At 33.0% G+C, this 24,568-nt stretch overlaps 2 protein-coding genes across 4 annotated transcripts in view; one reads left to right on the plus strand and one right to left on the minus strand.

Annotated features, from left to right (window-relative positions):
* LOC126849473 (uncharacterized) lies at positions 1–23,523 on the plus strand. Of its 2 annotated transcripts, none has more exons than XM_050591336.1 (7): positions 1–877; positions 11,139–11,262; positions 17,610–17,720; positions 18,399–18,536; positions 18,625–18,722; positions 19,642–19,807; positions 22,242–23,523. In XM_050591336.1, exons 1-7 carry the CDS (start codon positions 752–754, stop codon positions 22,343–22,345), a joined length of 867 nt encoding a protein of 288 aa, XP_050447293.1. In that variant the 5' UTR covers positions 1–751; the 3' UTR covers positions 22,346–23,523. The 2 variants fall into 2 exon arrangements, with proteins under 2 accessions (XP_050447293.1, XP_050447292.1); XM_050591335.1 differs by lacking the exon at positions 19,642–19,807 and adding an exon at positions 19,338–19,503 and having other exon boundaries at positions 50–877.
* Positions 1–24,568, minus strand: part of LOC126849481 (protein C10) — a 32,904-nt gene that overhangs the window by 4,447 nt on the left and 3,889 nt on the right. The window lies entirely within an intron of this gene.

Below are 24,568 nucleotides of genomic sequence, written 5' to 3' on the forward strand. Positions count from 1 at the left end.
GTGATCATTTATAAGCATCGTGGCATCGAAAAAATTTAATATATCTTAGTCTTAAATCTCGTTTCAGTCGCTGGATAATAACACTTTTGCAACAAATTATGAAATGATCGTCGGTATCGCGGAGTCTCGGGTCAAGTATCAGGAATTTCTGCGAAAAGATAGCGGATCTTTTTTCCGAATTAAGAGATCGCCACCGCTTCTTCAAACTTGGCGTCAGGTGCAGGGCGCGCGCGTTGAGCACCGCTGCGAGTAAAACGCAGGTAATATACCTGCCCGAGGCTACGGGTCCGTCCCCACCTGGGGTCCGGTTCTCTCTCCTTGCTCTCTCGGCCGGCTCTCGGCTGGCTTTCCTTCGAGGCGAATCGAGCCGTTAGTGTCGTTGCCGTTGCGAGAGGAATGGTGATGTGATGTGCATCGCGGCGGAGCACGTATCCTGAAGGACTCGTCGCATATACCGAGATTCCGGAGTCAAACAGGTCGATCGACTCCCTCATAATTTCTTCCTTCGAGTCGCGGTGAATTTCTTGCGGGATCGGCGCTTGTCGCGTTCTCCAAAATCTCCAACGCGCTCGCGGTCCAGCTCTCCTCCTGATCCAAAAGCCGTGCGGTAACGCTTCGTGGCAACTCTTCTTTCCCCGTGCGCGAATGCCCACGTAAACGGTAGTAACCACGTAAGTTGCGCGGTGAGTGTGAGGTGAAGGTAACGGAAGACGCAAGGAAGAAGGAGAGACATCAGAGATAAAATACCAAGATGCCGTGCTCCGCGGTGACGCTGTCCCTCGCCACCATAACCGGTATCATCGCCACTGCCCTTCTGGCGATCGCCTTTTCCACGGACAACTGGCTCTATACCGAGGTCAAGCGCGCCCAGATCCAGGTTTGTAGCGATGTTTGATATTTGAGAGAAGTACAGCGTGCCAAGGGTGTGATACGAAAATTGAAGGGTACGACAATCATTCGTATAGTACGAATGTGTGTGTGTGTGTGTGTGTGATGTAGATTTATTATTTTGCTATTTATTTACGGAAAATGTTTTTTTAAACATTGATAAAAATACGGGCTTCAAGTTCAAGTGTTTATTTACATACGAGATTATTTATGTTCTCGCATAAACATTAGTTAAACCGAAAGTTGTATTGTTATTTTTTCTCATATTGTCATTAAAAAAAATATAAGATCAAATAAAACTATGGATTAATTTTAAAGCTAAAGTTCGTAGAAATAATATTATAAAAAGAGATTAAGAAATATTTTGTATTTTGAAAATATCTAAATAAAAAAGATATTCATTACTTGTCATAACAAATACTTTGGTAAAAATATAGTTATTTTATAATAGTTTGTGTGTCTTTGTTGAACTTAAAATATAAGAAAAAAAAAATATGCATGACACAAGTTTCTAAAACATATTCTATATAGAATAAAGCATATTCTATATACAATATGCTTTTGCTCTCCATATTTTTCTAAAAAAAGCAAAATTATTTTGTTTTTATCTTTTGCTAAAGTTCTTTTATTACGACCATGCATTTCTCCAAATTTAAGACATATTAATCATTGCATTGCAGTCAGAACTATCCAAAATGAAATCCGTTCTAGCTTTTCTGCATTATTTAGATTCGAAACAGATGTATAGTCAGGGAGAAAAAAAGACAAGTTTGGAAAACTATTAAAATATGCAGCTTTCTAAGCAGAGCAGATCTTTGTGTTAGGAATGTGCGTGACATTTTCGAGATTTTATAAAAATAAAATTAAAAAAAAAAAAAAATTATATCCAATATAAAATTCTTGCTTCGTGAAAAATTCCAAGACAGATTATGCGTGACTTTTTGGGACGTTCTGTGTGTATCTTGCAGGATCTTTTCTGGGAAGAAATTACAATGGAAATTGTTATCTCCCATATGCTCGTGTATAACAGGATTTCGTGTTGCATTAACGTACGTACGTAGTTTGAAATGCATTGAAAAAATTTAAATGGATTGCAAAAGCGATGACGAAATCTTCTGATGATGTTCCACGTGCCCGTCGTGGAACGTCATCAGCGTCGTTGTTAAAGCTAATTCGATTCAGTCGCCGAAACGTGCCTCTATTTTTGTACTCTCAGCGCAGCGCTTATTCAAATTTTGATTAAACTCCCACTACGCACACGGATAGTCCGTTCGATGAAGGCTTCGATTATTTATGAAAATGGACATCTTCCTGTCCGAAGTTAGATCACATCCGGATCTCATTATTCCCGAGGACTGAAGCTGTCATCAACTAGCATGCTGGTAAATTTAATTTTTTTCTACTTCCTGTGCAAAACATCGTTCTTAAAGATACGAAGAACACAGAATGCTATGACGAGACTTGACTGTGATGATGTAGCTGTAGTTTTTCAATTTATACGCAAAGTTTATTTTTTTCTAATTCTCCTTCTTATTTTTATTAATAATATAATATTTTTGTGCTCGTTTAGTAACGCGTAATTATATTACATGGTAATATCTTTAATCATAATAATTTTATTTATGATCACACAACGGATATTTACTATTATAGAATTATTGTTCTCATTATAGTATGCATATTATTATTATTACTATTATCAAAGTTTAAAGTAATCACAATTCATTTAAACTGCAAAGCTATTTAAAATACAGATGCACATCAAAATAAGCGATTATTTAAGTGTATCTAATATAAAGATTAAATCCATACTTAAATGCAATTTATAAGCTATAGTGTAGAATCTCATATTTTTATTTCTTTTTACAAAATAATTTCATCTCTAAAAATCGGAAATTTTAGGGCAATTGTAATATAAATAAATAATGTGTATATCACAAAAAAATAATTTGCATTTACTTTTTAGAGACGCTAGTAATTTGTAATATATAAAGAAAGAAATATAAAAATTAGTCTATAGGATTTTCCTAAGAATTAAAATACACAGGATATTACGATTGACTAGTTGACGATTGCGTGCGCAAAAGTGGAGTAAAAATTAATTTACTATTATATAATTATAGTAATACTGTGAAAAAAAATATTAATCGACGGAGAGATTACGTAATCTATTTAGTTTGAAACAAAATGCATTTTTCCTTGAGAAGGGGAAGATAGGAAATGAAATTCTTTCTGACTTCCGTTGTCTTGTTGTGAATGAATGTGCGTGTCAAAGAAAATTTACTCTCTAGAATTACTGAAAGTCGAACGGATGTTGTTTTCGTAAACTTTTCATGGAATCCATTCGAAAGGATGTCTTTGGTATTTGTGTAGAGAAGAGAAAAGACATACCAGCGAATACTAGAGAAATATTCAATTCAAATTCTTATTTAATTTTTCTTAATGAAAAATGTTAATTAATATCATTACAGATCCTTGAATGCTTAAGTTTATGTTAAGAAGAGAATTATGGAGATAAGAAAACGGATAGTTTTTTTTTTTAAATAAATATCAAGTTAAATGAGTATTTCAAATATTTAATGCGATAAATTATGGACAGTCGAGTTTTAGATGATTGCGACTATTGAAAAAATAGTGCGATGGTAAAGTTTATTGTTACACCACATAAGTAATGTATGCAGCCAACTCCGTATTTATTTAAAGAATGACTACGCTTCTTTTGTATGCTAATTGTAAGCAGGTTTTTTTTTCGCGATAAATTCTTTCGAAATGAGAGTTTAAGATTTAAGATACTTCAATGCTCATGTGTTCCGGATGTGATACGTTTGAAACAGCTGATTCGGGGATTTTTTTTAATTTTATTTTTCCACAACAATTAATAATATTTAATCTAGAATTTATGATGTCACAGGAAGTATTTTAAATTAATCGATTGGTATCGCGTGCGAGTTACGTTACGACTTGACAATTTAAAACGCAGGTGCAGTTCGCCGCACATAAAACATATTGATGTAACTATCTCTAATTCTCTCTCTCTCTCTCTCTCTCTCTCTCTCTCTCTCTCTCTCTCTCTCTTCACGCAATAATGCAAATAACATATTTACAAACAATATGAAATGTACGGATATCATAAGCATGTAGACAATCTACATGTGATTTAAGCATATGTAGATATTATTATTCTCAACATAATCGTTACAACAGAAACTCCGTCAATGATTTCACCATTAGCGATCGATCCGCGATGGAAGCAGAATATTTTGCGATATTTTATTTACTACAAAGAAAAACATCATCATTTATATCTCGTGTGTTTGAAGTTACTGCGAAGTCGTTATTCCAAGCAGTTGAATCTGCCGCTGATTAAATCGGATTATCTCGTTGTTAGCGGAATCTCATTTCACAAATATCCCGTTCCTCTTTGCGCTTTTCTCTTTCTCTCGACTGTTGAGATCCTCTCATCTCTTCTCCTCTCCTTACGCTTATGTCTCGATCTCTCGCCATCTCTCGTCCCGAATGATTCTCGTTCAGAACGCGATCGACATTCCGAGCCGCGCCCATTCTCAGCACATGGTTCAAGTCTTGCATTTAACATTCGTCTAATGCATACACTTTTGCACGACTCAAACCTACATAAATGGACAGCACGCGTGATAGGTTTGTCCAGAGATTTATTTTTATAAAAAGAATTCCGCGCAATATTTTTAAAAAATTTTAATATTTTAGCAAACTGTTTTTTTCCTTAGCATTTTATCATAATCCTATTAACTCTATAAACTCGCGCTCTAAAAAAGAAAAGTAGCTTTCAATAATAATCTCTCTGTTAAAAATCTTTTGCTTTCTTTTAATGATTTCAGCTCAGTTTTAATTTGTAATTTATATATTGATCTTTTTTTTTTTTTTTGCTTTTGCGTGACTCGACCATTTCGCTTAGAGTCGGCATGCGGAGAAGACCCACTAATCCACTTCGACGGATCAGCCACGCTACATCCGAAAGGATCTCGCGCCGCGATTCGCGAAGAAGCGCGAAGTGCATCGCCGCCTAACGTGTGTACTACGCTCTGTTATTTTCGCGCCTTTTATCCTTGACGGACGCGCACGCATTGCGAATCCTCAACAATCAGCCAGTTACCTCGCCTCCTCGCTTAGGATAGAGACAGGTTGTCGGGGGAGAACCGCGTGTACAGTTATGTCGTACGCATAAGGTGTGAGCAAATGCGTGCACTCGAATGTCTGTGAGCAGAGATGAGTAAAGAATAATATTTGAATAAACATAGTGTTTAAACTGGAAAATAAAGATATTTAAGAGAAAACTACGTTTCTCTTTTCCATTTCTTGATCTATAAATGATTAATGTGAAATATAATAATTATATATATTAGATTATTTATATATTTAATTATATATATATATAAATGCTTTTTTTAGTGTTCGTTAAGATAATATAAATACATAATAATTAAGATAATTTTTAGAAAATTATCGGAGAAATTTTATTTGAATCAATATTCAAACTTGTATTGATCATTTCAAATATTATTTTAAATATTATATAACAAAAAATTAGAAAAGAATTTATATATATATATATAAATTCTTTTCTAATTTTTTTTTGTTATATAATATTTAAAATAATATTTGAAATGATCAATACAAGTTTGAATATTGATTCAAATAAAAATTTCTCCGATAATTTTTCTAAAAAATTATCTTAATTATTACGCTTTAAATATGCCTTTATATTATCTCAACGAACACTAAAAAAATATAATAAGTAAATAATTTCAAATACAATTTTATTTGAACGATAAACGGTATTTGAATGATTATTTTCAATTATCTGTATTTAAAATATGCAATTGCGAGTAGGACGCAAGGTGATAATTGTATAGACGTTGCGAGACCTCGGCGAGTATGCATCGCCGATTAACGGGAAGAGCGCGTGTAAATTCCTGATATTAATGAATCCCATCAATAAAGATGAGATTGAAGACAAACCGACGATTATTAGGTTAAGGAGACTTAAATACAGCAGTTCTCTAAAGAACAATCTTGAAGCAAAAGATAGGGACTTGTTCTTAACAAGTTTTAACGGTTTCAATGTCCCATTTGTCCCATTAGATGTAATAAGATACACTATAGAGATTACCTCTTTTCACAAAAGACATGTTACTAAGAAAAAACTTTTAATATTCGAAAGTAGGAAGAGGAAGAATAAGCTGCCGTATGAAAGGGAGAGATAACTAATTAATACGACCGGTATACAGAAATTTTAATAGAAATATTTTTCTTGAAAAGGTTACAGATAATAAAACTGGTTTTAGAGAGAAAATGATTCTTTAGGACATTATTACGTCCAATTGAGAAGAAAGAAAATTTGGGAGATTAAATATATTTTTTATTTTATCTCGCGCATCTGAAAAAACCTTATATTTTCTTCAGCTCCTTTTAACTTACAATTCTAATATGATCACTATAATTTTCGCCTTGCCATTTTAATACTAAATTATTTATAATGAGCGCGCGTGCTTAATTAAATCGCGATGCATGTAAAATCCTGGCGGCAAGACGGCTCAATTGGATTGATTACATCGTTCGCGTATCCTTGTCTATTCGTCGGCATAAAGGAGTCTGTTTAGCAGTTATCGTGTGTGCACAGTAGCGCGTTACACGCAACGTGGTATTATATTTATCAAGTATAGTCAACTGTACTTTCATTCGAGAGCCAGTGACGTGGCGAGCTGGGTGCGCGAAGAAAGGAATGCGCGCAGTTAAATTCATTTTAATGTTCTAAAATATAAATAGATTTTATAAATCGAATTTTAGGATATTTAATCACTCGATCAAAAAAAGCGAGCAAACATATTTCAATAATTTAAGTATTTAAATATAAAGTAACACAAACACAAGCGTTATCAAGTTAGAAAATCATGGAAATTATTATCATTAACGAAATTTTGTCAAGTGTTACGTCAGTCGTAATTTATTCAGTGAATACAAATTGTTTATTTCTTGATCGTTCACATAAATCGGGATGAGCCTGTAAATTGTATTAATGAATTAAAGCGATCGTCTTGTGTCGAAAAACTTTTCAAGGTTGCGATTCGCAATCCGCGCGATGCGTTTTAAAGATTTTGAATGGCGTAATGCGGCTTCGTATACGAAACGTTCCGGAGAAACTCGAGTATTGCATGAATATTCTCTACCCGTTCTGCCCAATGTCTATTGATAAAAATCATCGGTGAATCTTATAGTCAGCATACTTTTTTATCATCGAGCGAAAATGCAACATCTATATATTTGATATCCTAATTTATTTATGATACTAAGTTTTATTATTATATATATATATATATATATATATGTACATATACATTTTCTTTTTTGATATTTGAGAAAACATTGACTTTTATCGTGATGTAAAGGACATAGCGTATAAGATTTATGTAACAAGATAAATGTATTAGGAAGTATAAAATGTATCAACCAATATGACAGCTGTCACATTGATCGCATTTGGCAGAGACAATAGTTATGCAACTGTTAAGTGTCAATCAAAATTGATTAGTATACAACCTCCAATAAAAGAATACTAGTATAAAAAAAAAAAAAACAGAGAAAGAGAGATAATAAAATACTTATTAATGAAATATTTCAATTTTAGAATAAATAATTTACCTTCAAATATCTACCTAAATACAATATTAAATTATATTAATTAGCTCTAAATTCTATCAAACTTTACATTTGTTACATTGCGTATGTGATTAGTAAAAAATAAATTCATAAAATAACTTTAAAATTAATTAAACCATATACATAGCATTATTGCATGAGAAATAAATACGAAAAAAATATTTATATGTGTTTTATACATTTAGAAATAAAAATTTATAAATTGCAGACTTAAGCACTCGATTAGCATAAATGTTAAGACATTGACAAATATGCAAAACTGCGCAGAATTGTATTTGCCAATTGAACAATCGAGTCGTGTTTCACCCTTTGACGTGACAAATTAATGCGGAAAGTCCTTAAGTATATATCTCAAAATGGGCTAAATTACATCAATTGTTATTCAAATGAAAACGGTGCCTCCATAAACCCGCATTATTCACGATCAGTTCCCTTAAATGATTATTGCACGATGATAGATTATTCAGATGACGAAATGATGCAATCGTAAATCGCGCGCAGTGTTAGAAAAACGATCGTGGGTTGTGAGAGGTCAACGAGCTAGAAGAGATCGATGAAAAATTTAAATGAAAGTTGCCATATATAATACAAAACGGTTCGTTAGCTAAATATCTTGTTGCGAGCAAACGAGACAAAAAAATCTCCTTGAAACATTTTAATATGAATAAATTCATAATCGAAACGATAACGCCGATAAATTACACCAAGATTGATAAAATAATATATACTTCTAAAATATATAATATAATAATAATTCTTCCAGTATCAAGAATGACAAGATATAGGTGAAAGTTATTTCCCTTATTTCCGCAAGCATTTATAAATATTTTGCACAATCTTTTAATTGCTACAATTATCACTTTGTTTTGCGAATGCAAAATCGTAATACAAATATATATAATATTGCATAACCGTGATGCAGTAAATTAGAAATTCATATAATGCTTATAATGAGATTAAGGAACCAGTTGTAATGGAATTGAAAAAAAAAAAGATACACGTGATAGAATGAGAAATTTTGCGATATTTTCAACAAAATTGTAATTTAGGAAGTACAAAAATAATTTCCAAAAGAGATATGAGAGACGTACGATTTCTCATTCTGTTATCAATAATGTAATGGAGATAATATAATTATCTCCATTGAGCTTCACGGCGAGTTTTCCTTTCTATGTCAAAGAAATCAGCCGGGCTTGACGATGTTTCCGCGCTTGAGGCAAGCAATGGTGAAATAACAACGTGAAAGCAGAATGGCCTAGACAAAACTGAGAGATTTGTCGGTATCCTCCTTTTTTTTCCCCTTTTCTCGCGAGCGACAAATGATAATAACTCTCGATACGTACTGTCACGAGAGGATTCACGTATTGCATCTTCAAACAAACACCTGTTGCTCGTAGAAATTTCCGCGCGAAGAACTCTCTCTCCTCGAACGATATCACATAGTTCTTCAAAATTATTAATATTCTCGTTTCTTTAAAATATCAATATTGCAAGATTTCTCGCTGTATCTCTATATTTATTTCATTGAATATTTCTTTTGATTTTTTTACAACAAATTCTTTAATCTCAATGCATGCATTTTGAACAATATATTTGTATTCACATTCATAATGATAATTGTAGCCACTAGACGATTATAAATGCAACTATAATTATAAATAGTAATAAAGTATGTTAACTAAAGTTTCTTTTGTTCTCTCTTCTCGTGTTTTGCATATAATAACTTTTGCCAATTAAGTCAACAATATTGATATAAGATTTTTTTATTATAAATAAAATTTATTTTATTTATTTATTTTATTATAAATAAAAATATATCATAAAATACTATTTTAACTGTATCAATGAAAGTATTCTGCTGAATATATGCATCATTCACCTTGCGCATTCTTTCAAAAGAACTATTCGGAACGCATGGGTGTTCGTCAAGGTTAACCTGTTAGAGTTTGCATCAGCGTCATGCTCGTACGATTATTAGTTGGTAATCGAGAAAGAACGTAGGCGATGGAATTTCTCAAACACCATTGATCATCACGTTGTTATTGACAAACGCAACAAGAATATATTTCTCGCACAAAGCATTTACATCTATCGTTCAAATTTTGAAAACGATAAAATTCAATTATATGTATCGATTTTATTTTGCATGATATTTTTCAATTTCCAATAATTTTTAAGTAAATAAAAAAAAAATTAGAAAGTAAGAACCTGATCGTAAATTAACTCTGTAAAAAACAAATAAACAAATAAATCGCTCAAGGAGAAATTGCAAAGAGATGAATATAAGAGAGAAATGCGAAGATATTAATATCGTCTGCGAAAACGAATCGAGTTTCGAAAGAGAACTCTTTCTTTCGCATTGTATACATTTTATCAGCGATCGGCGAACAGTGGATCGAGCGAAATGTTTCGTGGGAAACGCGACGTGTGTGTATGCAAAAAGAACGAGCACGCGTGGAAAACGTCGTTCCTTTCCGTCGTCGGCACGGTAGCGATTCATGCGTTAAGATTTCCCGCGTAGCGTGGTGTATTATTATACTTTCTACCAGACGTTGAATCGGGAAATCGAAGAAGAACTTTCTAGAAAATAGATCGTAACAATCGCCGTGGCGTTGATTCCGAGGACAATCCGAGATTATATCGTTGATCGCTGCCGGACGAGATCGATACATGTCCTATACGATATGAAATTGCATCAAATTTCGAGGACGGTATGCGAAATACATCCACGAACATAAGTACACGGAACTTGTATCGACACGCATGAATAAACGCTCTCTATGGTTTTTATATAGGCTTCATGGGCGAGCTCCTCGCGAAATATCGATGCTTCACAACGTAAAGTAAAGCGAGGACGAAATCGTTTTCTCTACTTGTAATTTCATCCATCGTACACAGAAGTCGGTAATTCTTTATCGCGATTGTAAATTTATGCGAGTGTTATATATACGCTCTATATAATAATTTGTATAATTATATCAATTTTTTGATAATTACTGATCGACTTCTCTAATCTTGAATTGACAGGAAAAAGGATCAAGGATTTAAACATCAAGGGATTCATTTATCATTAATTGTCAATTTTTCGCTATTGTACAATTTTTTGGGGCTAAGCTTCAAAATAAAGTTTCGCGTCAATAAATTGAATTTAGAATTCGATACATAGGACTTAAGAAAGCAGAGTTGCTTGTAATGGGTTTTTAGCCGTCTCTGAATTGAATGTAGTAAAATGTAGTTAAATGAGCATGTGGCGTCCCTTTCACTAAAAATACGAGAGAGATTCTGACAGATGTTATATCGCGAGAGAACACGATATTCTTACTTTCTAACGATAATAACATTTTCGCGAAAGGAAGAGCGCATACTTCATCTGCATTCGAAAATACGTACATACACAATAGTAGCTCTCTCCATTAAGACGAATTATTCGTCGCGATTTTGTTCTTGCCCTTTCACTTTATCATCGCTAATAACATTGACATTTCACAACTTTAAATCTCTTTTGTTATCCTTGGTATCTGTCTATTCAACGAATATTCTTCTTCCTGTTACAGCAATACGCGAGCAAGCATGCCGAGCAGAGCCACTTGGTGGAGCAAATGAACAAGAAATATTATTATTACACGAGGACTCAGGGTCTATTTAGGATATGTTATCCCAAAGAAAGACCACCGACAGGTAAGATAAAAATTTCGAAATAGATCATTTAGTAATTAAACAATTGTATAGATTAATTAATAAAAAAATACGATTAGACTTGTTATTTCGAAAAGATTTCAAGATGAAATCCATAATCCGCGTGCTAAATACTTCCGATATTATTTAACTTTGCAGCTATATTTATCCTTATCAAGCTTGTTTTAATTATTTCTTATTAAAATCAACACCATTTTTTTCTGCTATCTAGCATTTACAGAATAATTTAAAAAAAAAAAAAGAAAAAAAAGATTTGACAGTTGTAGGTAGGTCTTTCTACTTATCACATGTAATTATCGACATTATTATTTTTATAATATATGATAGAATAAATATATGTGCATAAATATGTTAAATAATGAACATTGTAAATAATTATTGCGACTCAATTTTTCGTCTTTGAGTAATATTTGGCATAATATTTGCACTGCAAAATCGACAAATTCTTTGGGGTTCGATGTTCAGTGACACTTCCTTACGCGGCCTTTAGGAAACTTTCTACATTACGATCTCGTAATGTCGTAGGTTATCCGATCCCACGTAATAGGTTAACAGTTTATAATCGACCGCACAAACGCGCGCACAATCTTTGGAGAAAGGTGCATTTTCTCTCAATAGCTCCGGTGCATCGCGGCGCTTTCTCATCCTAAGATCCGTTACCGTGAATAATTCAGCATTATGTGTTTGTGTGACCAATATTAGCATACTACGTATGAATGAAATACAGCGAATGCTTTCTTTTTTATCTGTCGAAGCAAATGTTTCCAAAATTTGAGTAAAAAATATATACAAAGAGACATTTATGAAAATTATCTCTATTTTGTAAAAAAAAAAGTAAAAAAAAAATTTTTTAAATAAAAAGCAAAATATTATTTAAAAATGATAAATTTGTCGAATAGGAAATTTTATCAAAAAAATCGATACCATTTTTCAATAACATATACATTGGTTTTCCGAGTATCGGCTACATCCGTTAGTTGGTTATAATACAAAAAAGCTTGCCAACCGCATTATTTTCCAGACAACATTTCGAACGAAATACTTAAATAACAATATGAAAAAAAAAAATAATGAATATGAAATATCTTCGAGCAAAACCAATTTATGCGAAGTTTTTCTATCGATTTCAACCGCGAGAATCTTCATTTTAAATTACTTAATGGACGACAAGACTTCTCTGGCTCGAGAATTGCTGGGTAATTTTTTTTTTTTTAGAGTACACCTCGTAAGTGGACCGTTGCGATCGCGGTCGTTGCGAAATAGTCGACGTGCCGATCGATCGATCGGCCGATCGCCTGCGTATCATAAACACAAGCCGTATCCGAATTGATTGCGAGAAAAGAGAATGGGTTTTTTTTTCCTCAAATAATCAAATATGAATATAAATTCATCTTTATGATAATTGTTTCAAAAAATCTTTTCTTTGAAATGTAAAGGGTCTTTGTTGAAAGATAGAAATTCTTTTTAAATATTTTAAATATTTTTTTTTTTAATATTCCGAAGCTTTAAAATATATATTATAATATATATAATGTACAGATAGAAAAATAGTTCTTTTCAAGAAGTGTCATTTTTTTAAAAGAAGGTGCGATGTACTATATCAATTTAAGTTATAATTAAATCTGGCATTTAATGAAAAAGATTACGTACACGCATACTTCAATTACGCACAAGGATATGATAAGATCCTACTTCGCATCATGCGTGATTTCGTATCGTAACGCTTTATGGTTTGGAACGCCTTTCCTATATACTAGAGACTTTCTACCATAATGACACATGTCCTCTATTAATAATCAGTAACGTATCGATGTTTTACATCAATAATATACAGAAAATGAGTGACATTTATATCTTTATATAAACGATAAATCTAATTAAGAATCACATGCAACTACAAAATGATACGTAATCAAATGTAGTTACATGTAATCCAATGTGATGATACAGGATTATGGAATAAATATAATTAAATCCATAATAAATGCTATTAATCCGATTATAAGCTTAATTTCACATAATGGCTCCAATCTTCATCAGGAAGTATATGCCGATTAAGTGGATTCCGATACGAATCTAGGTCAAAGCTAATTAAGGTATTAAAATTGTCTGCCTAAATTGGTCTTTAAGAATCAATTCCTCCAATATCCGTTTTTAATTAGAGTTTATATATTCTTTCGTTTTTTCTCCAAATTCTACCTCCTTAAATAAAGAAAGAGATAATTGAGCTATGGATAAAGTCATCTTTAAAATCACACGATTATGATATAAGTAATGTGTCATATAGATTCTATTGTTTCCTCCAATGCATACGTACGTGAGAATTCTATAATCCGGAACAATGTCGACATGCGCGATATGATGTCATTTTTTTACGTCACGCAAATCGCGAAATCGACTTTTGCATGCCTCGATGATTACGTAATGCTCATACAGCAACATAATAATTCGAAATTATTATGCGAGCGCCAGCGTTGCGGAGATGCGCGTTGCGTACGATCGAATTGTACAATTGATCCGGGTAAGCAAAAAATATCATAAATACTAAGTCTAACATCTCTATGTATGTGTGTAAATGTATGTATGCGTGCGGCGCGTGTATACGCGAAGAACGGCAGGTAGGAAATCTAGAATGATGCAACGTGTATATAAGAGCTAATTTTAAATCACGCTTTAATAAGAAATGTATAAAACACAAAGCAATATAAATTCATTTCTTGGTTTCTCGTAAATTAACTAAACAACAACTTTCGTTTTAGACTCATTCTCAAATTAATTTTTTAAATTGCAATTGTATTACATGCTACTCTTTACGATACTAGTCGCGAAATTAAGATTCCTTAACTTTCTAAAAGCACTACACAGCACTTTGATTCGCGACAGTAATTGAAGGTTAATAGAAAAAAAAAATATATATATATATATATATTTTTTTTATATATGTTGTGTGTGTGAATTCTTTTCGTGTAAATCCGGTACAGGTGATTCCAGTTCTCCCGGAAGTTTCAGATTGCGCATTCTTCGAGCGGGAAGGGAAAACGCTGCGCCGCGCTATAAAGTGAAAACGTGTCCATGGTAAAGCACCGACTGTAGTAGATGCGGGTCGTGCATACATTAGGCGTCTCATATAAAATCCATTGTTATTCGCACAATAGTGAACCAGTCGTAAAGAGGAAGCGGCAAATCAAACGGATAGCGTTTGTAAAATTCCAAGATAAAACGCGAGGAAAGTGTGTCGATGTCGCTTGTTACAAGGCAGATTCGTTTCACGAGATAAAATCGGTTAAAATTGACTCTATTGAACAAATTGCTCTATTGAGTAAATAATATGTTATTGATAAATAAAACGAAGAGAAACGCGCATTGATGTCATATACCATGGATGGGAATGTAGCTAGATAAATATTTGACGTATATACCAAGATGTGTATTTGAAATCTATCCGCTAAAAATTGCGGCTGACAGATGAAATAGCTGTCCCAAAATCACCCGAAGCGAAAAAATGTCAAGATCGCAGCATCAATTGCTTTCTTGCTCGTAGCAGTAATAGCATTCCGATAGCTAAATAAATTATTCGTTTCATTCTCATTAGTTTGACAAATCAAAGTAACTGCTCTCATTACTCCATATATCGGTATTTATTTTCGTGAAAGAGCTAAATTAGTATGTACAAGATTAATTAATCGTAATAGACGATACCCTAGTCTTAACGATCGTAGAGTAGACGATCTAATTCAGATAACATGAAGGATCGAACGGTGGATGCTGAAAGTATGGAGACAATGCTTTCTCACCGGGATCGCGTTAACGAAAATACACTCAGGCTAGTATGTGTATCTGTTCGGGGGGATCGTGGGACCAGAGGAAACAGCGAGAAAAGTCGAGCGTATCGAGGCCGGATCGGTGAGAATCGATTCTATCGGTCGGTCGATACCGAAGCGAAGAAATTGTCCGGGTGGAGCGGAGAGAAGGCTCTCGACCACATTGTTTCTCGTGTCATTCGGCCGGAAAACAATCGAAATAATCGATGCGTCGCTCGTATCACCGCAATACCGTTTGTCGACCGACAACGCCTTATCGGTTTCGGCGTGCCGTTTTCTTCCGGCGATCCGCTTCCGGTGGCTTCGATTTATTAGGCGCACGTGATCGAGCTTATCTTCGCGCTGAGCAAAAATTTAAGCTCACCGCTGATCGATGTGTAATATGCAAAATAAAGCAAAGAAGAATACTATCGTAATGGAACTAACGTAAACGTATCTTAGAAATAAAAATTTTAATATATCAAAGAAATTTTTTCTTCTTTTCATTAATTTCTCTATAATATTATTTAATACTATCTTATTATAATTCCCTGTTGATATTCAATGAAATGACAATATAAATATAATATCAACAATATATATTCCATATTTATCTCCCGACTACATAGAATGTTTCAAAATTATCGATTGCCCTTTTTAATAACAAAAGTGAAGAATCTGTGAAGAATCTGTTACTAAAACAATGTTCGGTGATTCTGGAATATTCTCTGTACAGATCAACTTCGAAATCAATCCGACAATTCTTGGAGATACAACCGTCAGATATCCTTGAAATAATATTTTATCACGTGGGATTTTTGCGGATAATTTTATCACACTTTTGTACACCATGTCATGGGCTAGCGAAAATCGAGGTCATGCATACGGTCGCGAGTGAACGCGCGAAAAATTTGAAGAAACCAGTCAACGACCGGTCCAGTGACTTTTATGCTTCTGCTTTTTGATATCACTCGCGTGGCACATCGAAAAAGGTACGAGGAGGGCTTACCGCGCGGTTGCTCACCACCGACGTTAAAGGCTCCTCTTCCGGAATGGCGAAGAGCATATAACGCGTGTACAGTTAGGCGCGAGTCAATGATCTTGGCATGACGCCTCGTTTAGGCGAAACTAGATTCGAAGAGGGTCGAGAAAACGGCCGCGTAGCCGTCGTCCGTCATTTAAATCGCAAAATATTTCAAACGATACGTTTGTTTCATTGCAAAAATATTTCGATCGGATATGTAAAGTCGGAAAATATCTTCCTGTCTATTTATTAATTCCGATGATTTTTTGTCAGTGAATGATTTTCATTCAATTGCAATCAAAGAATAAAATAAAAACTGGACTATAATTGTCAAGGAAAGATTAAATAAATAAATTTATTGCTGAAATATAGATTGTGTAAAAAAGAGAAATATTTAATCGGAAATTTAATTTAATTTAGACGTCATCCTGCTTTCATTTCGAATCTTTACGTCAAATTTCAAAAATTTAATTTCACTTCAAGAGATCATGTTTCATCTGAGTGTCATTAGCGATAATAAGCTTTTACGAGAAATTAAATATCGCAAAAACGTCTCGAGATAGCAGATATTGCTTGTCCCGGCTCGCCAATCAGATATCCATTCACCAAGAAGAGATCGTGAAAGCATGGCTACTTTACGACAACTCTTTCCTCCGCGCGATACGTCTTTCGAAAGTGGCATTTCGCGGATTAGGATTCGCTAAAAGAGTACCGTTGCAAGACCGACGAAAGACCGAGTATGCGCTCGCACATGCGAGCCCATGTACGGGTACAGGTAAAAGCATACCGCACACTGCGCCAACTGCATTCTGGGTCGCATGTTTTTCGAGACACGACTGGGCTGTGGGATCTTGTAGTATTGAGATAAATCCCAACAATAATTCCTCATACAACGACATATATACAATCCCGAAGGTATCTAGTGAATGCATTTCTTCAAGGATCCTTCGGACATCCTCCGTATATAAGGAGGCTAAACGAAGGATATGTTTTATGTGTGTGATATTTAATTTATCTTTGAAATTCATTTAATGATATGGAAGAAATTGTTGTAGCAAAGAGATATCGTACAGAATCTCACAGCAGTATATAATTATGAAGATGTCTCATATTAAATTTGTTTCAAAAATTAAAGGATGTAATAAAAGTTTAATTTTCCATTAATATCAGATTGATGTTATTTTATCAAATAATTTCACTATTTTCTATTATTTTATCATGATGGAAAATTTTAAGATTGAGAAGTTATATGTGCATGTGTGTGATAAAAAAATTTTTTATTTTAACAACTTAATAAAAAAAAACTTATCCTGCTTGTCATAAAATATTCGTATATGTATAACAATCCTAAAATTTTCTTGCAATTTTTCTTATTTTATCCAAAGAATTTACAATTTCTCTCACATTTTTCTTCAATTTTTCTAATTTTTTCTTATATTTCTTTTAGATTATACTTATTTCTTATATTTTTTGTACATCATATTTATTTTGTGCACTGTTTGCAGTCGAGACTTATTTGAGCCCTGTGGAGACGCATTGCATGAATATCGACTATTTTATTCCCGATGAAGAAAATCAGACGAGAGATTTTTCTGAGGACGCAATAACACGACTACGTAAGTATAGCAAAATTAAATAAATTTTATTTTTTGTCTTTTATCAATGAAAAATCAGCACAGCTTTAAAAATTAAATCAATTAATTATTAATTAATTAATATTGATTACCGCTTTTTTCTTTCGCATTATTAATTTTTTCTTCTCCGATCTCAATATACCTATACCTTAAGAAATAATTAAATAATTCTATCGATATTATAAACTCTCCTTATAGAACAACAAAGATATATAAATTGCTCAAACATATATCAATATTTTAAAAGGTTTATTCTAATATAAAAAATAATTTATTTTTTATTATTTTAATATAAAAAATAAATATATATACGCAATAAAATAAATATACGCGAGTGTCAAAGATTTTCTCTTAATATATTTAATGAAATGATCATATAAATATTTTTCATATTTTTATAATGCCAAATATATAATATCACAAAAGTTAAGTCTCACAATACGTCTTACAAATATAAATGACATTATAAATACTTTAAAATTCGGTCACGTTGCTATATGTAGCGCAAATGGAAAGTTCGATTACTGATAGCCAACGTGGCAGTAAACACATGTATAATATCGTAAAATATAGAATATAATTGCCAGATTGTCATAAAAATATCTATTGTAAGTGCATGTGCAAAAAATACATAATGCAAATATCTTTTTATTGTCATAGATATGGGAAGATCTGTGATAGCTCTATTTATGATCGGCTTTCTCGCGATATTTTCGGCATTCTGGACGGGAGTAGTCGGGTGTTGGAGAAGATCACCAGGGAACATTACGGCCACAGCGATTCTGATGTTATTCGCCTGTCAGTATATTTTTCAAAATAAAATTTCGAATTTTATACTGTATAAAAAAGAATATAATTGAAATATACATATTTTTAAATGATGTAGGCCTGCTGAGTGCTGGTGGTATGGGCTTGTGGCATGGCGTCGAATATTATGAAAAAGAGAAAATCGTCGGGGAGGAATATTATCAGAAATGGAGCAACGTAAGTGTTCTCAATTTTACTTTAATAGTATATTTTTTATCGTTATGTAAAATTATCAATATGAAAACAATGTTCGCAAAGATCGTCAAAATGTTAAGATTTATCGTTGACTATTATGTCGATCATAAATAAAAGATTAGAAATAATACGGTATATTAATATCGATTTGTTTAGATTATTTATGTCGCCCCGGAGTTCTATTTCGTTTTCCTAAATTATTTAAATTATTTGCATTTACATGATCGCTTAAAAGTCAACAGAAAAAAAATATATATGTCATTAGTAAACGAGATAAGCGAAAAAGATGCAAAGATTTTAATGCAAATTAAATTTTATTGCTCCAATATAATTTTCAAAATAAAATATACTTAATTTTTTGCATAACGTCACACATTTTCTTATGTAGATTTAAAGATTCTTAAATGATCTATTTGATTAAATAAAATAACTGATATAGAAAAGCGTTTCGCTTGTCTCGCACCGCGAAAAGATTCTTTCAGGCTCACCGGACTGATCTGTCGCATCCGAATACCCCCATCGAATCCGAAGAACCGTATTCTGCCGGTGGCAGGAGCAATTATATACACAGTGTTTTACAGAGAATTTTACTCGCAGGTTTTAAAAGACAACACGGCGCAATGGTACGACTGGTCGTTTTATCTTGCCTGGCTAGGGGTGGCTACGTGTCTGGGCACGATGACGCTATTCCTGATCGCGGCATCCTGCCTGAGAAGGGAGCGTGCTCGCGAACAGGCCCAGAACGTTCAGTACATTATGCCAGGTGACACGATAATCATGAAACGGCCGAACTAACTCGTCCCGTATCTCTTTTTTTTCTTTGTTATATACGCCCGGCGCGACACGACACGTCACGGCACGGCACGGCACGACACGGCACGGGGGAAAAAACTGTCTCTAGGTCCTGAAAGACAACTCGCTAATCTCGTACGACTGGTCGTACGTGGTCGCTTGGGTCGGCGTCGGTTGGTCGTTGGTCAGCGCGATCTTGTTTAGCGCCGCGGCGATTTGCTTGAGGGGCGAGAGAATGCGCGAGGAGGCGATGAACATGCAGTACCTCATGCCTGGTACATATTTAACACCTATTGCTTTCGCCCATTAAGTGCACGTGGCATCCGACTATCCTAATCATCTAGGGATTACGTATTTCAAAATTTCTGATTTTCATTTTTTTTTTTTTTGGAAAATCCGAAATATATCAATAAATATCGATATTCCAATATTTCCTTCAATATTATATCTACAGTTTTGTTAAATATGTCATCGATATTATTGATTACTTAGACTATAATATATAACGAATAAATTATAATCTATTATCTATGAATACCATAACATTTGTCATATATTTATGGTCGTTGTTTAAAATTACAATAATCACTTTCCGTCGAATAAAATCTCGAGAAGTAGTCGGATTCCGCGTGCATTGTTTTACTAACTTTAATTTTTACAATCATCAGGCTTGATCGCAAGGAACATGTTCCTTGATATAAGGATAACGATCATCTCGTCATTATACTAACTGGATTTACTCGAAGGAGGAGCGTCAATGCGGAAGCGACGATGTTAAACTCGTTTTAAAACTCAGCTATTTTTATAAATATTTAATAACATATTATGAATAGTTTACATCGAGCGCTTCCGTATTAACGCATAATAATTATTATGAACGCAATTTCCGCATTAAGTCAATTATTTATATGGATATATTTATTTATAGAAACAATATATATCCGTAATAACTATTATTTTTAAGAATTTTAACTTAGTCCAATTGCGAACAAATAATCTTGTAAAATATATTCAAGATTCCAAAAGATACATAGACAATAATCATGAACTAATTGAATGACAATACACATAGTGCAAGATGAAAACAATCTGATCGCTTATTTAACTGTAACAAACCGAAGGTTTTATTGATCCCAATAACGCCTTGTATATAAGAAGATTAGTCCCTTCTGTTCGAATGATGTAAAATTAACCCTGTCGGTGTTAGAATCGGTAATGTTTTGAAAAGATTAGCTGCGAATGTAAATATGAAAAACGAGGCCACGTAAAACTAGTTCGATAAATATTAATTAAAAATTGCATGCCGAGGTTAGAGTCGGTCTTTGCATAATTTTCTAAGCTAAATTGAAGAGTGAAGCCACGCGGAAAGTTAGCTAATCGATTAATTAAATAATTTTTTAAGATTAATTAAATTTTCTCGATACATGCATTTTAATATCATCAAAGTTTCACATTTTAGTCGAAATTTATATTTACGGAAAGCTTTAAATATAATTGACTAGATAGACTCAATTAGGATCATATAGCAAGTATAATGAGAAACAATAAAATTAAATTTTAACATTATTTAATTTAATATTTTCCATACTTTAGTCAGATCAAAAGATATATCTCGCTACTTTTATTAATAAATTTTTTTCATAAATATTATTGTATCACGCAACCGTATAATTATATCGATAATAATATAATAATGCAATTAAGATTCTAATCGATAGAATAGGCAAATCAATTATCGAAGCGCATTAATGATAATGTGTGGCAACGGTCAATATTCATTCTCGCGAAACTTTTACTTGTCCGCCTCACGCTCTGTTTGTGCTATTGTGATTAAAGTATTTTTGTCACGCTCTAATCCTGAAGGAAACTTTCTTCTTCGGATGATCAATCGAATTGTAGGATGCATCTATCATCGTTTTTCGAATCCATTTTGAAACTTTGAGCATTTAGCTTAAAGGTATTCGCATATTGAACTTTGTGATTTATATTTTCATTTCGCTATGTTTTTTTTTTTCTATTAAATAATATGTAAAAAAATCTTTAAAATATAAAGATATTTTTCTCTCTATTTTCCGTTAATTAAGTTTTTCATGTTAAATCTTCGAGTTTAGGAAATGTTGGACCCATAATTATGAACGTTTATGTGCGATCGTTGACATTTTCAAGAAAAACAAATGGAAAACCGGTAATATTATCTAAAATCGAAGTAATCACTCGAAAGCGACATACTTGCCTAATTTTCCATGCATCCATCGACCTCTTGCCACAAAAGAATTTCTGTATTTGCGTATTCAGTCCCGTACACTGAACGATCGATGTCGGAATTCAATTTACGCAGAACGAATGGTAAACGTGTCTTGTTTCGCAATATCAAATGTATAACGTCTTTCTTCAAAATTGGTAAATATTTAAATTTATCTAAACAATAAAAATGTATTCTTCAATAAATTATATTAATTTTTCAAAAGTATAAATAAAGTAAAAATTTAAATAAATTAAGATATATATAATATATATCATAAAAAAATACATTTAAAAAAATAATAAAATGTCCATCCTTTAAGAGTTAAGCATCGAAATTAAAATAGCTTTCTCAAATTATTTTCGATTCAATTAGCCTCGTTTATTTGATAATCTAATTTAAGTCCAATATTCTTCGTTTATTAAAAAGTGTCAGATCAAATCTAATGTCTTTTCTCGTTTTTTTAGTGTATCCGCAGAAGCAGCAATACGCGTACGCCGGATATCCGGCACCGGCGGCGTATCCAGGACCATATTATCACGGTTCCCAATATGGGCCCTACAACTACTGAAGGAATTCCGCCGGTCGGTCGGCATCAAAGGAAAGAAAGTAATCCAGGCGCGCTCATCGCCAGCATCGAAAAAATTCACTATCATGTCACTTAGGTCAAGGACGAAAAATATTCAATATAAAATCTGAGATCGATCCGTGATCGCGCCGCAGAGTGCAAAGGATATATCGATTCGAAGGGCTTTCGATCTCAGGTGTAACTTGTCCCTAATTAAAAATTCTTGGCTCTCCGAATGTTGCTCCGAAATGAGGATGTTGCCACGATATTCCCCAAAATAAGCTCTTTTCTTCCCGCGATAGTCCGATCGTTTGGTTCAATCTGACCGGAAGCAAGAACCCAAACAAGACGAAAGATCAAAAGACGTTTGAGAGAAAGTTTCTAAAGAAAATCTGAAAAAATTCGGGAATGCTCTTTGGATTTTTTTACTCGCGTCTTTTAGACGTTCGTGTTGTCTGGGAAATATGACTTGCGCGAAACGGTTGCTCAAGATCCACGCGTACTTATATTTAGGAGTGAGAGATTATTTTGTACTTTTTTCCAGTTCGATAAGTAAGCGTATCGATTATCCTTCACGCATCTTTTCCGCGTGTGCTAATCGCAAGGAAATGAATTTGCGCTCGCGAGAGATATGCGTTCGTTTTCATCTGACCGGATTGATTTCACCAAGCTTTCTCGAATTCTCATTAACGAACGTTAGATCGATGATTCATCCATCACGGGAACGGTTCCACAAGAAGAGAAGGTCTGACAGAAAACTCATTCGAGCGCTCGTCACGAATTTAATGGGCGTTAATCGCCTCGAGGAAACTTGATAAAAACAGTCGCGAGTCTTATAATTGAATTGATTGATCACGTCGATCAAATTCAGATCTGCGAAACTTGACTCGCGTTTATCTTTATTTATTTAACGCGACCGAAGCTCAAATCTCTCTCGAAGAGAGGACACGGCCGTCGTCGAATTGCGCGAGCAAAATGGAAACGTTCGTATGAACGCTTTCACTTCTTGGTAGTACCGCATATTAAATAAATATATCGACTCGACCAACGCAAGAAGAAAGAGATTAAATTGCGATTTTGCGAGAATATTCATTCGTATCGCGAATTTAATTTAAATCTTTCTAGTCTAACGGAACGATAGATTTTGGGAAGATATTAAATATTAATGTTAAAGATATTAATATTGAAGATATTAAAAAAAAGACAATAGTTAGGATATATAAAGTATGATTTGAAAGAAAACTGTAATATTTCCAGTTTTCTCTAAATCATCTTGACTGTATTTTAATGTGAATCTATCGTTCTAGAGCGCTGTTGAAATGCATATTTAATTAGAAATTCGATTCGAAAAGGTTGAAGCTACTTTCTCAAACACATATCATAACATAATGTAAACATTTCATTTATATAATATATGGTGCTGCTAGGATCATTAATAATTTGTTAACAAATTCGAAATTTGTTTAGTAATTTAGTATATAGCTCTTTTGATAATGTCGATTTGTAAGAATCATGACATCGATATCACTATTGTATGTAAGATGTTTAAGAAGTAAGAAAAAATATACTCTCTCTCTCTCTCTTTCTTCCATTATTTTATACATATTTTTCAGTAAATAAACTATATCGACATCATTTTCTCTCTCTGTCTTACGTCTTCTATATACAGATAGTTCATTTTATCTCGACTTAAACTTTTTTTTCTAATTTATTTTTTGTCGTAATTTCTCTTGTCAGTTCTTTTTATAAGCAAAAGCAAAGCAATATTTCTTAAAAGAATAAATTATGTATATTGTGCAGATCATTATTGCAAAAATTAAGATTGTATTGAAATTAAAAATGCACTGTTAATTATATTATAATCGCGTAATGAAGCTAAGTAAGATTAAAGAATGAATGTGTAAGTATAAAAAGATTAAGGAAGCAAAAAATTGAACGAAAACAACGGAAATTTATAAAATCTTAGATATTAAATATATAAAAAAATAAATAAAAAAGGAAATATATATATATATATATATATATATATATATATATATAATATATATATAATTGATATTTAAATCCTCTCTTATTTCCAATCTCCAACAAGCTTTTAATTCTCCTATTACATTTTTCAAGCATTATCAATTATTAATATAATTATGAAATATAAACATCTCTCTCAGATATCATAAAGTTGTAAAAAAAGAGGGAAAGAAAAATTATTGATTTGCGTATGTGATA

The sequence above is a fragment of the Cataglyphis hispanica genome, chromosome 5 (assembly GCF_021464435.1).
Source record: "Cataglyphis hispanica isolate Lineage 1 chromosome 5, ULB_Chis1_1.0, whole genome shotgun sequence".
Classification (NCBI taxonomy): domain Eukaryota; kingdom Metazoa; phylum Arthropoda; class Insecta; order Hymenoptera; family Formicidae; genus Cataglyphis; species Cataglyphis hispanica.

Bases quoted from the DNA above. Each gene is read 5' to 3' on its own strand.
- LOC126849473 (XM_050591336.1), top strand. From the start codon at position 752: ATGCCGTGCTCCGCGGTGACGCTGTCCCTCGCCACCATAACCGGTATC. The intron at 878-11,138 runs GTTTGTAGCGAT...TTCCTGTTACAG, and splicing joins TCAAGCGCGCCCAGATCCAG to CAATACGCGAGCAAGCATGC. The intron at 18,723-19,641 runs GTAAGTGTTCTC...AACTGTCTCTAG, and splicing joins ATTATCAGAAATGGAGCAAC to GTCCTGAAAGACAACTCGCT.